This window comes from Melopsittacus undulatus, chromosome 6 (genome assembly GCF_012275295.1).
Source record: "Melopsittacus undulatus isolate bMelUnd1 chromosome 6, bMelUnd1.mat.Z, whole genome shotgun sequence".
Lineage (NCBI taxonomy): Eukaryota > Metazoa > Chordata > Aves > Psittaciformes > Psittaculidae > Melopsittacus > Melopsittacus undulatus.
Genome location: NC_047532.1, coordinates 4,607,209 through 4,622,055, shown reverse-complemented (window position 1 = coordinate 4,622,055; position 14,847 = coordinate 4,607,209). Strand labels below are relative to the sequence as shown.

The following is a 14,847-nucleotide window of genomic DNA, read 5'->3' as shown; positions in this document are numbered from 1 at the left end:
TCCTCAACTGGTACTGACACATTTGGCATAAGGATGCTCATTTTTATTGATCTTTTGTGTGTTCTGGCTCACTAAATCACTGCGTACCACAAAGTGTGGTACGAACTCAAAATACATTTGCTGCAAAGTTACTCAGCAGATACCAAATTATAGACAAGTATCATCAAAGGTTTTAAAGACTGATGCAAAGTCTTTAACTTTTTCTGTCTCACTGCCTAAATGACACCATCAAAAACGAAAAGTCAAAGAGCAGGATAAGCATAGCTATCTTTTATTTATACCTTGTTCTTGGACGCTGGTCATCTTCAGACTCACTGACTTCTTCACTAACTGCAGACTCATGAAACTCAGAGTCATTTGAATCATCGCTGCTCACTTTAAAAATAAAGGGATTTCATGTTGAATGTTACTGCAAAGTTAGCAACATGATGTATCTTCTGACTACACAACAAACTGTTTACAATCAACAAGCACTGTAAAAGTTCACTTCAAACAGCATGGGACCCAGTAAGCATAATAAGCAACAGGAATATACGGGGTAGAGTAGAAAAGCTTCACATGTAAGCGCTACCTGAGCCCTGATGGACAGCATATTATGCCAACATAAAGACTTGAGGTCTTTATGTCTATGTATAGTTTACTAGCAAATGACAGAAAGCATTACACTAGGAAGTAACACATTTCAAAGGCAGTGGGTGAGAAGGAAAGAACACAATGGGGAACAGTACAGAATTTCAGGTAACAAAATAGGATTTTTAGTTAAGTGGAAGCTGTTGTTTTGAACGTTTTAGATACAATTTTATAATCACACTTTAAAATTCATGCAACAACCCTTACTTACTAACAACATCTGCAATTATTTCACCATATTTATGGCCTGAAGTTTCTTCAGGTGATGCAAATTCAAAACTGACTCAGGAGACAATTAAAAATACATCTAAACTAGCAGCATTAGGTAATACTTCCGTAACTACCTTTAGGAGCTATCACTGGCATTTATAAGTAATTAAGACCAGTATGCCACTTAGCACCTTTATAGTTTCTCTTTGACCTTGAATGCAGTGCAAAGTTTAACTGTTTTATGAATAACAAGGCTTAAACCAAGTATTGTTTTATATACACGGGGAAATGTAACATTCATAACGCAGGCATAAAAACCATCAAGCTGAAATAAGTATATTGTTCTACTTGAGACCAGTGAACTTAAGAATCTTGAGAATTAATCTGACTGCATCTTATTTGCTGCTGTAATTTACAATTAGTATTCATGGAAGAAATGTTGTTGGTAGAGTTATAATTCCATAAGGAAGGAAAGCATGAACATACATTCAGATAAAAATGAGAGTTTTCATGAAGGAAAACTGGCAAAAAAAATCACACTACATCTTTTAGTCTATGGAACATCACAAAAGATGGCTGGCAGTAACACAACACCAAGAACAGGGAAGTACCATGTACCTTCACTTCCACATGCCATGAAACACCATCAACATCAACCACATTGACCACTGGTAATAAGCATTTATCTTTAACATCTCTCCCCTCCCCTGCTCAAAACGGTTAAATGCAAGGGGCTGACACGTTCTTTGTTCCTGCATGCAAAGATGGAAATCTCCAAGCCAAGCACCATTTCACAGTGCCATCTGGTGTTCAACTACAGCGTGTGACATTTAAATGCTAGGCTGGAGAAACTCCTGAAGCACAAGGGCCTGCTAACAGTCTGCTTTAAAGGGAGAATTTACGTTAAGGGACAAGACTGACTTTCACAAAGTGGATGTACTGGGCTGGCCTCTGTTATTTAAGTTTCATATTCTAAGACTCAACAAGGTTAATCCAATTCAGAGGATACAATAAGTGGAGACAGCTGCATTTGTATTCAACACCTTAAATAAAGCTATTAAACCCAGGTAAGAGAATTCTAGATTTAATACACAGGAAGCTCATGCACACATTGTGGAATTACAGAATTCCAGATCTCCATTTGGACATGCTTTGGACTTATTTTATAGAAGCAAGTACTTGTGACAAAGCACATTTGGGTTACGTACCCTTCCTTCTATTTCTGCGCTTCCCTTCTTTCTTCTCTTTTGGTTTTGCCTTTTTTTCTTCACCAGATTCTCCATCACTCATTGTCAGCTTGTGCCTCAGCAGCCTGTGTCTGTATCTAGGCTTCTTTGATTCTTCTTCTTCCTCCTCTGAATCTGATTCAGAATTATCTTCCTTTTCATTCTCTTCTGTCAGAGATAAGAGTCAGTAACACATGCACACTGGTCATTTTTTTTCTTACAGAAATGTGGCAAGAATTAAAAGCTGAATTAATTGAGGCTCAATTCTGTGCTTTTCCAGGAAATCACAGGCAACAACATATCGTTGTTTCCTCAGATTTTAAGCATTTTACACTGGGAATGTCTGCTCCAGTGACATATGCTAGTCAAATCTCTCCTGCTTGTCTGCAAATCTTAGGGTATAGATTATGCCTCACAAATCCCTCGGACTTCTCAATTAGTGACAAAAATCAGATTATTAACAAAGCAAAACCAAAGACACTTGCAGGAGAGCAAAAGAGATGATCATCTTCATGGCATCTGCATTCGCCTCTACTGGGCAACTACCCATTAACACCAATGACATCTTTTGGGGTGAAAAGTGAAGAAACTTTAGAAATGATAATTTTCCCAAGTTTTGAAATGACAACAGGCAACACAGCACCACGTTCTCCCAGATGCTTTTTGGTGCTCACCATCATCTCCTGTGTTTTCAATTTGCTTTCCAGTTTTCTTTTTTCCTTTATCCGAGTCATCATCTGAAGATGCATCCTCATCAGAGGAAAGATTGGCTTTGATTTCTTCTAAAAGCATTTTCTTGGCAATTCTTTGAAGTAAAACAGAAAAAACTATTTATTCCATTGTTCAAGGCAATCTATGATAAGTGTAATCCTATACCATTCTGAACGTCAAAAAAAAAGGGGTTAAAAGCTGAACAAAAGAGACACACATGATGAAGAGTCATTGTGGTTAAGCCAGTATTATCAGCAGAATCTCAAGTGTAATGGGCTAATGATTTTAGAAAGCAACATGTGTAAATGCTTCTGAAAAACCAATGGTTCAGGCTGTACAGCAAGACTGGAGACAACTCTAAAATGTACACAGCTAAACATTTCATTTTATTCATGGTCTATTTGAATAGACTCTTGTCAGTATGGGATAGGCACCTATATGAATTCGAACTGCTCATGAACATGACAATGCAGCAGACCAAATCCTAACACTCAGACCATTCCCCCCTCCACCAATGACGATTATGCTTACTTGATTTAAATCAATGAGACTCATTTCCCGAGGCACAGAATCTACCTGACTGGTGTACACATAAACAGTAACAGTTTTTAGCTCAGTGCATCACTGAATGTGTGTTTTCAACAAGGAGAAGATTATTGCAATAAGCATTAACTCAAGGGTTTAAAAAAACAAACAAAAATGAGTATATTGCCCTATCTCTAAATAACTCACTTTCAACTGTGTCACTGTTCTAGTTGCCTGGACCCACCCTACTGGTATTAAATGCCTCAGGGATAAAAAAGCCTCACACTGAATGCCTCGTGTGACTACCAGCACTTGCCTAAGAGCAACTATAGCAAAAAATATATGTGTATACTCAGACACACAAAAAACATTTTATGGAACATTCCAGGACCTGAACTTCAAAGAAAAATTACAATCTTATTTTCTGTTCCACAAAGCATTGTCTCAGCTTCTTGCAGTTTGATTTCAGCGCAAGAGTGTTTTCAGCTAACATACAAGTAGTTACTATGGAAAAATGATTTATTTTCATGCTCTTGCAACATAAAAACAATCTTACATCAGTCTAACCAAGGCAAGATATAAAATATGTCAAATGCCTAGGAAAACAGTGGACTTCCGAGAACCTGTACTTCCAGGGGGAAAAAACCCTGACAGAATGAAACAAGGCCTTCCTCAGTGGAACATCAGAAATACTACAGTTTTCATCCCATGGTCATCAATTTTAAATGATCCAATCTGATCTGTTTTGCCTTTCAAGAGAACGGGAAGGATTTTATACCAGCCAAACCCCATGGAACTGAACCACAAGATAGGCTTCACTGGGAAACACCAAAGGAACAGTGATCTCCAAGTACAGCTTCTTACACAGTTGAAAATCAAACTGCTACTTTTATGTAGCACATATAAAATGGGTTTTAAGAAATCCAAACTCATTTTTCAGCATATAACGTGCCCCTAAAACACAGGAACTTTTCAATGCCATTTTATTTCCTACTTTTTTGAGCAGCAGTACAAACACAAACACACAAAATATTCTAAAACTACTGTATATTCAGTTATTATTAAAAGATGGAAGTAAAATGGTTTCATAAAGATTAAGGATTGCTCAGTGAGTCACAGACTGTCCAAAAGCACTGAAACACCCACACACACACACCTTTTGAGCAGTGCCTTGTAAAGAAACAGCTGATTAAACTATAAAATGCAGTACTCATTATAAGCTTTGATTCCATATACATCAACAGATCACAGTGTGAACCCAATGAAAACTTAAAAGTCTATAGATAAGTAACATCCTCTTTCAAATGCTTTTCTGCATTAGGTCCTTCTAGAGGATTTGGTAAAGGGCTTGGTTATTTTTGTTGTTTGCTAGTTTGTCCTTTTTTAAACCCACCACATTGTGTATAGTAGCAACAAGAATAAATAGCTCCTTAGATAAGAAACTGAGACTCCTTCCATCTCTTAACGGTCACAACTTCTTCTTCAAACTGAATCTGCCTGGAATGTCACAAGTTGGCTTCTCTTTAAGAGCTTTCAATATGAATTAGTAACCTTGAATCCTACTCCAGGAAACGCAGATGGCAGCAATTTGGCTACTTTTCTTGTTTACAAAAACAACAATATTCCCATCAAAGTTTGCTTTGGAAGAAGGGGGGGGGGGGAAACAACCCACCAAACAAACAGAAAAACAGAAACACTAAAAACTACAAGATTTCAGCATTCAATCTGAAAGCACTGCCTAGAAATACAGCCTCTGACTTTGGATTCGCAAAGCTAACACAACCTGTGTATGTACAACCATACTTACCTCCCATACAAGTCACCTTTAAAAATTTGGTTACATATCTTTAGACAAAGGTTGACTTTGGTTCTTAAAAGAAGACACACATTTTAATTTGTTCTTTTATAAAGATTTATCCAAGGGGGGAAAAGGAAAGCAAATGCATCATTCACATAAAAATACCATGCACAAAATGCACTACCCATAACCAGAAGATGCTATTATTTTCCTACTAATCACCATCATAACCCCAAGCAGACTGGGTAAACTTACTAGTTTCTAATTATTTATAACAGCATTAAGAAGGTATTGCTTTTATACTCTGCAACAGAAAATTAAGAAGTATTTTTTTAGCTAGGATAAGGATTCAACCACTTTGAACCAAACTGAGATGGAACTGTCTGTTCAATGAAAGAAGCCACATTCTCTTCAATGCACTCCACTGGTACAATGTTAAGCTAAAAATGTAAGACATTGTTGAGACATTCAGAATTTAAAAGATTCGTATTTTTAATGTAACTACACATGTGACAGGAATTTAACGTGTACGCAATATTAGTAGCAAACAGATTAAGCCTTGTTAATGCATCTGACAAACGACTGAGAGAACAAATGGTTTATATGAATTAGAATAAATTAAGTACTGGACTCCTGAAACTGGTTTTAAATTAAATCCTATGTGGCTCAGGAGGATGTATCACATTTCTATTTTAAGATACAAACCCATTTAAAGTGACCAGGCTTCTAAGCTAAGAAACTTCATATGGCAGGTTGAATATTTGAGTATTTGCATTAAGATCAACTGCAAGTACCAAGAAAAACAAGCCATGACAGTGTGAAAACTCCCTCACTCATACTTTTCCAGAGAAACCCGTGACAGTCAAAAGATACCATACTATTTACTCAAGTCAAGGACGTAAAAGATATTCTTGGCCAACCAGATGTAACAGTTGAACACTATAAACAAATTTAATTCAGAAGCACAGAGAGCTGCATCACCTCCAGCACAGGGCTTCAGGTAGGGAAACAAAGAGACAACCCCCTGCATTTTACTCATTTCTGCCACTGATCGGCTGTGACCTTGAGCATGTCATGTTATCCTGCTCCATCTTATCTAAACATATGGTGAGATTTGTTTAAAAGGGCATTTTCCCAACACGTATTTATACAGTGCCTTGCAGGTTGGGACTGTAATCTCTATCAGGACATGATAAAAAAACAAGTCTAGAATAAAATAACAGCATATAATTTTCTATCAATCGGGATTTAAATATAGTTCACCTTTGTAAGAATGACACTAACAATATACATGTATAAATAATGAATTGGTCACTATGTATTTTTCAACTTATACTCAAAGAAAACACTTTTAAAGAGAGATAAGCAAACTGGAAGTTACCCAGGGGCTGCTTAGTCCCAGTACAGGACTATTTTCAATTATCCTTCAGACACTGCAGCAAAAACGGAATAGTAGGTGCAGCCTCTCGTGATGGGGAGTTAAGTTCACAACATCATCTGCACCATTCTTGTTCAGGAATTTGAGAGTGCCTGTATGATGGACTCAGTAACACACTGTTATCACACAAAAATCTTGGTGAGACAATGCCATGACTGTAAAAGTAATTCTCCTCAGAGTTATAATTTTATATGTTAGTAAATGATCATGATGCACTATTACCAATCGCATTATGTCAACTCACACGTACTGTTCATAAATACCTACTAATTACTTGTAGCAATCAGGTTGCCCAAGATAAGCCTTTCTACCTGGGAGGACATTTTTATGTAGCTCATAAAAGCCACTTCTTTTAGCCACAGCACTACTGAACTAAATGGGCCTTGGATACGTTACTAAAAAATTTAGAACCATTTAGAATACACTTTCAGAGATGAATATTTGGATGAAATGATGTTAATAAAAAACAAAAAAACAAAACCAAAAGAAAACAGTGAAAATTGCCAAACACCTTGTTCTAAATACTGTGCTGTCTTTGTTGGAACAGTCCGATTTTCAAGCTGTCAGAGTTGTATTAAATTAAATGCTGGGACAAGAAAAACGTTTTACAAAAATTTATTGCAACCATCAAATATTTAAAGGCATTCTGCATTTAATACACTATTGACTTCTTAATAAACAAAACTACTGCAAACATATTAAACAGTACCATTTAAAAGATCAGAAGGACCAGAAATAGATAATTACACAACATAAGATGAAAGCATACAGCACTGTATGTCATATTATGACCCACTTGGATATTGCATTTTGGCAAAGATGATTTCAAGACTATTAATATTCATGTCATGCACATCCAAAGGTATTCAAATAACAGAATATCTAAACTAGAGACTTGCAAACATGAGAGTTCCCACACTACAAACACCCGGTAGGTACTAGGTACCCTCTTTGGCCTGGAAGAAAATAGGCAACTTATCTGAATAGCAGGTAAACTATTTAAACACTTTGTGTTGAGTAAACAAAAGAACAAGCTTTTAACTTCTTGAAATTTGTGCCATCTTTTTACAGTTTATGTACCTGATTTTGGTGCCAAGTACAACGCATGACGAATTGAGAATCAGACTGCAGTTACCAGTTAACATGTCTGAAGGTTGACAAAACTGTTTATTGACAAAACAGCTCCCCATCTCATAGAGTCAAAGTATTCCCTAAATAAAAACTTCAACAGAGATTCATCTTAAAAACAAAGTACAGAAACTGGTTTTTAAACTCCAAATTCATATTAATGATTTGATCATTATCAATTGGGTTAATTCATTTCCCAATATAGTTCTTAAACTAATACTTAAGATCTGCCAGTGACATTTGTAAAGTAAACACTGAACTTTGACAAGTGTATTTGCTTAGTTATCAACCAAGAAACACGTAAAAAACAAACAAAAAGGAAAAAAAGGAGGAAAAAAATCAAAACAGGACTGAAATTAAGGAACCAGAATCTTCTATGACCGGCGTTTACATGTTCTGCTTATGACCCTGTGCTGTCAAGTCCCTCAAGAGCATCTTTCTTTAAAATCTGAATGACTGGATTAAATTTGATGACTGAAACCAAGCAAGAACTATTATCAGCAGCAATGTTTTGATGCCAAACTGAGGTCCATGAAGGATATAAAACAGCATTTTGAGAATTTACTTCAGCCACAGATCAAAACATATAACTCTGTGAAACGATTCCCTCTTCTAAACTAGTAAGGCTCAGAAGCAGAAAAAGACTCCAGCAGCAACTGTGCAAAGCTATTAAGCTGGTCCCACACATGCAATATGGCCAAGAAAAATCAGTTTCTGAAAATACTGTAGAAAAAGTTGTTGAACAACTCTCTAGCTAACTACAATAGCTTCTAAAAAAAGAACCTGTGGCTCGGAGTTAAGCGATACTTCATGTTGTGCATTCACGCATCAGGCAACGAAGCTTCTGTGTTTTCTAACCAGGCTAATTTTGATGGCTACAACAGCACTTCAGTTTTATTGAACTTGAAACTGAAGCACACGTAAGCCACAGTTCTGAAAATGCCTATGCAAAGACTTAAAATGTGTGCATGTATCATTAGTCTCAGATACCACTTAAGCCTATGCACAGTGCTTGTAGAATCAGGGCCTTAACTCTCATATTAGTCACTTCAGATGTTCTCTAGTGAATTAAAACTCAGTTTAATGAACAACTGAAAATATCTAATCCCCAATATTTGTGTTTTCTCTTGACTGAGAAAAGGCGTTTCAATTTAAAAAGCAAATTAGGTAACAGTGACAAAATGAAATTCAGTCAGAAAAATCTTTAGCACTGCATATTGCACAGATGCAAGCTTTTACCTTCTATAAGGTACTTTAACCACATAACTAGCTGAAATTCACATTTATCAGAAGTAGATTTTTACCTGCCTGAGTGAAATCCTTACCACCTTCAACGGGAACATAAACCAGACAGTGCTGCAGTGCATTTATAACACACCCTATGCAAGGTGTGTTAGCTAACACTTCTAAATACTTTCTTTTCATTTCTGGATTTTGGCCTCTGTTTTCTGGACCCTTGTTCAAACTTGCGGGAGGCCCGTGAGCGAGTCTTTACAAGGCAGGCAGCCGTGGTTTTTACAACCTGCTTGCTCTTCCGTTGCGCCGGTTTGCGCCCACGCCTAGGGTGTGTTATAATCTTTTTTAAGTCCTTACGGATGGTATCATACCTATTCTCAGGATCGTCATCATCATCATCTTCCTCCTCCTCCATTGGAACAGCCCTTGATTTAGTCTCTCCCTCATCTCCTGGAGGAGGAAGGGGAAACAAAGAAACAGAAGACATGAACGCTTAATACATGTAAACTAGCAATAAGCACCACAGCACATGAATGACTGTATCCATCAAGAATTCCCATAAAACCAGCTTGGAAATACCATCATTTTTCTACTAGCAAAGAACCCAGTTACCCTGCCATACAAACCCATATTTTAGATATATATTTTTATTAAAATAATATTGTATTATTAAAAGTCTCTAGGTTTACAAGTAGCACTTGCTTGGATACTACACGAAACTTGCACTTCTCTCCTTACTACATACTATGAGATTGGAGTTTTTTGACACCACCTACTCCACCTATGAGTCAGAAATTAAGTTTCCTAAGAAGTTCCTGCTCCATGCCAAAAGCTCCACTACTGAAATGGTGTAAACTGAAAAGGCCCAAACAAATGCATTACAGAATCATTCACAAGTGCATTACACAATCACACCTTGCTGCTAATTAAGACGTACTCAAGAACAGTAATTCTTGCCCATTTTTGCTTTCTGGGTATCAGATACAATACATGTACACTTGTTGTAGCTGTGTAAAGACTTACGTTTTGGAAACTACGCCTGCTATCCTTACTGCCAGTATCAAAACACAGGTGCACATTGTCTTGAGGGAAACCTCATCAAAACCAAAAGCATGGGAAACGTCTTAGAGCAAACAGCAGAGTACAATACCTGCCTTTAAGGTTCTCTGCACTCCCCTGGCTGACCTGAGAGGAACTCAGATTATTTCTAGCACACTCCCAGGCCTTTCCCCTTTTCTTTTCTCTCATGATTCTAACTCACATATCAGTCAATCAAATCATTAGCAAAATTAAGCAAAATCCTAATGACCTGAGACCACCTCATTCTTAACCTCTATTGATTATCTTCTACCTGTAGCGACAGGACTAAAACTAGGCTGCGAGAGGTTTGTTCCAACTTGTTTTAACATATGCTTTTCCTGGAATTACCAAGCCAGATGACTGACAGGACTGTGGTAAGGGGTGATCACAGGAAGTCCCTCACTCTTAAGCCTGAATAAAGAATAATATCCTGTTGGTTGAACCAGATTCTAAGTCTTATTCAACAATCAACCTGCATAGCTTGTTCAGACAGAGGAAAGACCTCTTCATTTATTCACCTATTAAGGCAAAAGCTAACTGAAGAGAAAGGGCAAGTTTGCCTCCTTTTGAGATACTGTGACAAAGGCAGGTTCTCACAGAATCATATAATAATTAAGCTTGGAAGAGACCTCTGGACACAGAGGCCACAGTATTACACACATAGAGACACAATTAAGCTTGGGACTTTAGAAAACAAACATTACAGGGCTGTATATTATGCAGAGTATGAAACTTACATCCCAACTGCTACTCTACAAGGATGCAACATGTGCAGAAAGTCCTATGAAACACCCTTAGAAGCAAACAAATAGTAAATAATTTACCTGTCCTGGTAATTAAAACAGAAAATAGATTTCAGTTTTTTCTAGTTTAAAATTCATTTCCTGAAGATGTGCACTATCCATGTAATGTGGAAAATAACCTTCCTTTCTTAAGTCCTTTAAAACCAAGTGTGCAAATTCAGCAGTTCTGAGTTCTATCTTCTTAAGATACAACACACTCATGGCGTTCTACCTTGGCAAGAATTACTACTACTAAACTTATAACCTGACAAACTGGAGCTCACTAGATACCTACTGCTTAAAACCATCTTCTGCTCAACAGTATCTGGGTAACCAAGCAAAGGAACAGGCTGTTGAAAGCTGTGCTGCAAGGCAATACCTGCTGGCATTACAGGCTACAGCTTCTCAAGCCTCTCCATTTACAATGACATCCTCTTTTCCACGAGTGACAAGCTGTATAAATTGAAATGGATGCTTCCAAATCAGTACCAGAAAACCTATCTATTAGCACATGTAAATGAACATCTCTTGCACACCTGATGACTGACAAAATCCTGCACCAGCAGACAGCATTAAGTTTTCAGTCACTGGCATAATTTTCTGCTCATCGCTGCTTCCATCACCTGTTGAGTTCTGTTCATCATTTTCTTCCTTATCAGACGAGGAAGTGACAACCACCTTTTTTGACACTTTCTTTTTTAAGTCACCCTTTTTACTTTGTTTCATTGACCCTCTTTTCATCTTTTTCTTACTGTCTTCACAAGACTCCTCGTCAGAAGAGGACAAGTCATTCTGTTCCTTCTTGGACAGTTTCTTTTTGTGACTGATTTTCTTCTTTTCTTTAGTTTCAGCATGGGTTTTCCTCTTCACAACATCTTCAGAAGAACTCTCCTCTTTTAGAGGAGATTTCTCAGCATCAGATGACAAATCAAGCTGCACTCTCTTAGAGTGTCTCTCTCTTAAATTCCTCCTTTTCTTATCTTTCACCACTGGCTTATTCTTCGTTTTGTCACTCTCAGAAGAATTGCAACTTCCTTTCTCTGGGGATGACTTTTCAACATCAGACGAGGAATCATCTTGTTCTTTCTTGTAACCTTTTGTTTTCAGCTTTTCAGATTTCTTTGCCTTGCTTTCAGATTCCTTTTTATTCTTCAACCTGTCTTTCGAAGAATCAGAATCGTGCTCTTTCTTCACAGATTTCTCCGTGCTCTCCGAAGATGAATCTTCTTGTGCCTTCTTCTTCTTCAAATCCTTGCCCTTCTTAACTTCAGTTGGCTTCACACCTTTAGAACTCTCCTCTTTCTCCACTGAAGACTTCTCAACATCAGAAGACTCATCATGCTTCCCCTCTGTAGCGTCTTCTTTTAAGTCTTTGCTCGTCCCTTCCTTAGCCGCTGACCGCTTGCCAAGTTTTTCATCCTTAGAAGAATGATTTGTCTCCTCTGGGGAAGACTTTTCAGCATCGTCATCTTCAGACGATTTAGCTCTTTGTTTCTTCAGATTTAACTTTCTCTTGCTATTTACCTTTTTCCTCTGCTCTTCCTCAGACGAATCATAACTATCATCTTTTCGGGCGCATTTTTTCTTAGCTTTTTTTGCAGACTCAATTTTACTCAAAATCTTTATTTCTTTTTCTAACTCAGAATCATAGTTTGAAGAATCCGAATAGTTCTGACGTTTCTTTTTAGCAGCAGCAGAATTTTTCGCTGATTTGCCTCTTTTAGCATCCAAATCTGAACCAGAGCTGGAACTTTTTCTTTTCCGCTTGCCATTTTCATCCTTCACTGGCTGATTCTTCACAAATTTTGAAGTGTTCTGATCATTTGCTGGTGTTTCACTATTGCTATCAATGTCTGAAGAGCTGCGACTCATCATAGCTACTTCTTTAAGAACAGCTGGCACCTCATCAGAGTCTGAGCTGTGATCTGATACATATGGCTTTTTGGATTTAGAAAGTTTATTAGGCCTGGGGCCATCAGCAGTACTGTCAGAGGAGTTTCTTTTGTCATTTTTCCTCCTCGGTTGCTTTGATGATTTCCTCTTGCGTTTTTCATTACACGTGTCATTGCTGTCTTCTTCCGAGTTTGATGTTAAAGGACTGATGTCTGTTTGACGCCGCAGCGGTGTGGTCTTCACCCGCGGCGACCTCCTGAGATCAGATTCCTCTACAGGTGAGACAGTTTCGTTCTCTGTGGAAGGCTCACTGCCAGCATTATGATTTTGTTTTCCGGAATCACAGTTTTCTGCTTTAGGTCCTGCATCCACATCCTTACTTCCCTTTTCTAGATTGCTGTCCTGATCTTCAGCTTTAACTGGAGACTCCGAAATGGAAACAGGAGTCAATTTTACAATCAATTCTTTTGTTCCTTTAGCCGATGACTTTAACTTGGTACCACCTTTGGTATCTTTCACGGGAGTGCTCGATTTTGTATTTGCGTTTAAAGTCTCGTGATCAGTTCCTGTATTTCCATTGTTTTGTTCATCTGATGCAGTCTGGATCTCCATAGCGGATTCCAGATTCTCAAAAATATCTTCAGGAACAGATGAGGGAATGGACACTATATCCATATCTAAAGCCTCTGTACTATTAGGTTCATACTGAGGTTCTTCACTTCTCCCAGACTTTTTCTCTTCACTAGAAGCCTGCTTGTCATCCTTTTGTTCCACTGTTGGAACACTTTGATCCATGGGCTCACTGTCAGGCTCTTCTGATACAACTTTCTTCTGTGTCTTTACCATGTCATCCTCTTTTAATGGCACGTGTTCCTTTCCTTCATCTTTTTTCACCTCGTTTTTTTCTGATCTAACATCAGATTTTTTCTCTTTGGTATTTTTATCTTTGAGTTTAACATTCAATGCTTGAATCTCCAGGTTCAGACCTTCTTTTAATGCCAGATGAGCTTTTTTCATGTCATTCAGCACAGATTTAAAAGCTTTCAGCTGACAAAGTTGCATAGTTGGGCTTCTATCTACATTTTCTGCAGCGCTTTTCAAAAAGTTTACAAAGCTGGAATTGAGATTTGCTGTCGTTTCCACCAGCTTTTTTGTTTTCTTAAGCAAGTCTTTTGGCACCATAAGTGCTTTAAAAGAATACGTTATGGAACCCGAATAGGCATCATCTATTTTTTTTTCTTCCCCGTTACAACTGGAATTGTTTCTCTTTGGAGAGAACTTGACTGTGTGATCATACATTTTACTTTTGTCACTTTCAACTCGGATCTTTTTTTTGTTTTGTTGCAGTAACTGTTCTAGATTTTCAAAGACACTGTCACATGCAGTGACCAAGTCCAACAAAGGCTCTGGATGGCAAATATAACAGTGCCACTGGTTATTCTCATCCAGTATAGTCGATAGTTCCTTTCGACCCAGGTTGCGCAAAATGCACTTTTTACAGAAGGCGTTATGGCAAAAGTCACAGCAAATCAGATTTCCACCTTCAGCACACCACCTGCAACAAGACACAAGAGACATAAGAGTCTTACCTCTGTACTAAGTGACAAATCAGTTTACCCGTTTCTCACTATGTGATAAAGGACTTGCATTTTAAATATTCAAGTGATAAGCAGAAATTCATCACTGGAAAGCAAAGAATCACAGAATAGTTCAGGTTGGAAAGGACCTTAAGATCATCAAGTTCCAACCGCCTGCCATGAGCAGGGACACCTCACACTAAAGCATGTCGGTCAAGTCTTCATCCAACCTGGCCTTGAGCACTGCCAGGGATGGAACATTTACAGCTTCTTCAGGCAGCCTGCTCCAGTGCCTCACCACCCTCACAGTGAAGAACTTCTTCCTTATATCCAACCTGAACTTCCCCTGTTTAAGCTTAAACCCATTCCCCCTTGTTCTGTCACTATACTAGTAAAAGCATGACTGGAAAGCACGCAATTGAGAACTCAGAAGTCAGGAAATTAAAGTATGAGACTAACAGTGCACAGAGTGGTCAGTAATACCCAAACGCAACTTCAACAGTGATTTTAGAATCAGAGAAAAATACAGTAAGATTTTATTTTCAGGGTTTCTTTGGAGAACTGGGGGAGGTTGAGGGGATGGGGGAGTGATTTCTTTTATTTTACAGCAAAA

At 37.9% G+C, this 14,847-nt stretch overlaps 1 protein-coding gene across 1 annotated transcript in view; it reads right to left on the bottom strand.

The window, feature by feature from the left end:
• ATRX (ATRX chromatin remodeler) overlaps positions 1 to 14,847 on the bottom strand; it is a 79,866-nt gene that overhangs the window by 40,289 nt on the left and 24,730 nt on the right. The window contains exons 9-13 of the mRNA XM_034064409.1: positions 11,301 to 14,212; positions 9,274 to 9,352; positions 2,741 to 2,871; positions 2,049 to 2,234; positions 282 to 375 (exon numbers count right to left, since the gene is read on the bottom strand). Coding sequence (XP_033920300.1) covers positions 282 to 375; positions 2,049 to 2,234; positions 2,741 to 2,871; positions 9,274 to 9,352; positions 11,301 to 14,212 — 3,402 coding nt within the window. The remainder of the gene's footprint in view (positions 1 to 281; positions 376 to 2,048; positions 2,235 to 2,740; positions 2,872 to 9,273; positions 9,353 to 11,300; positions 14,213 to 14,847) is intronic.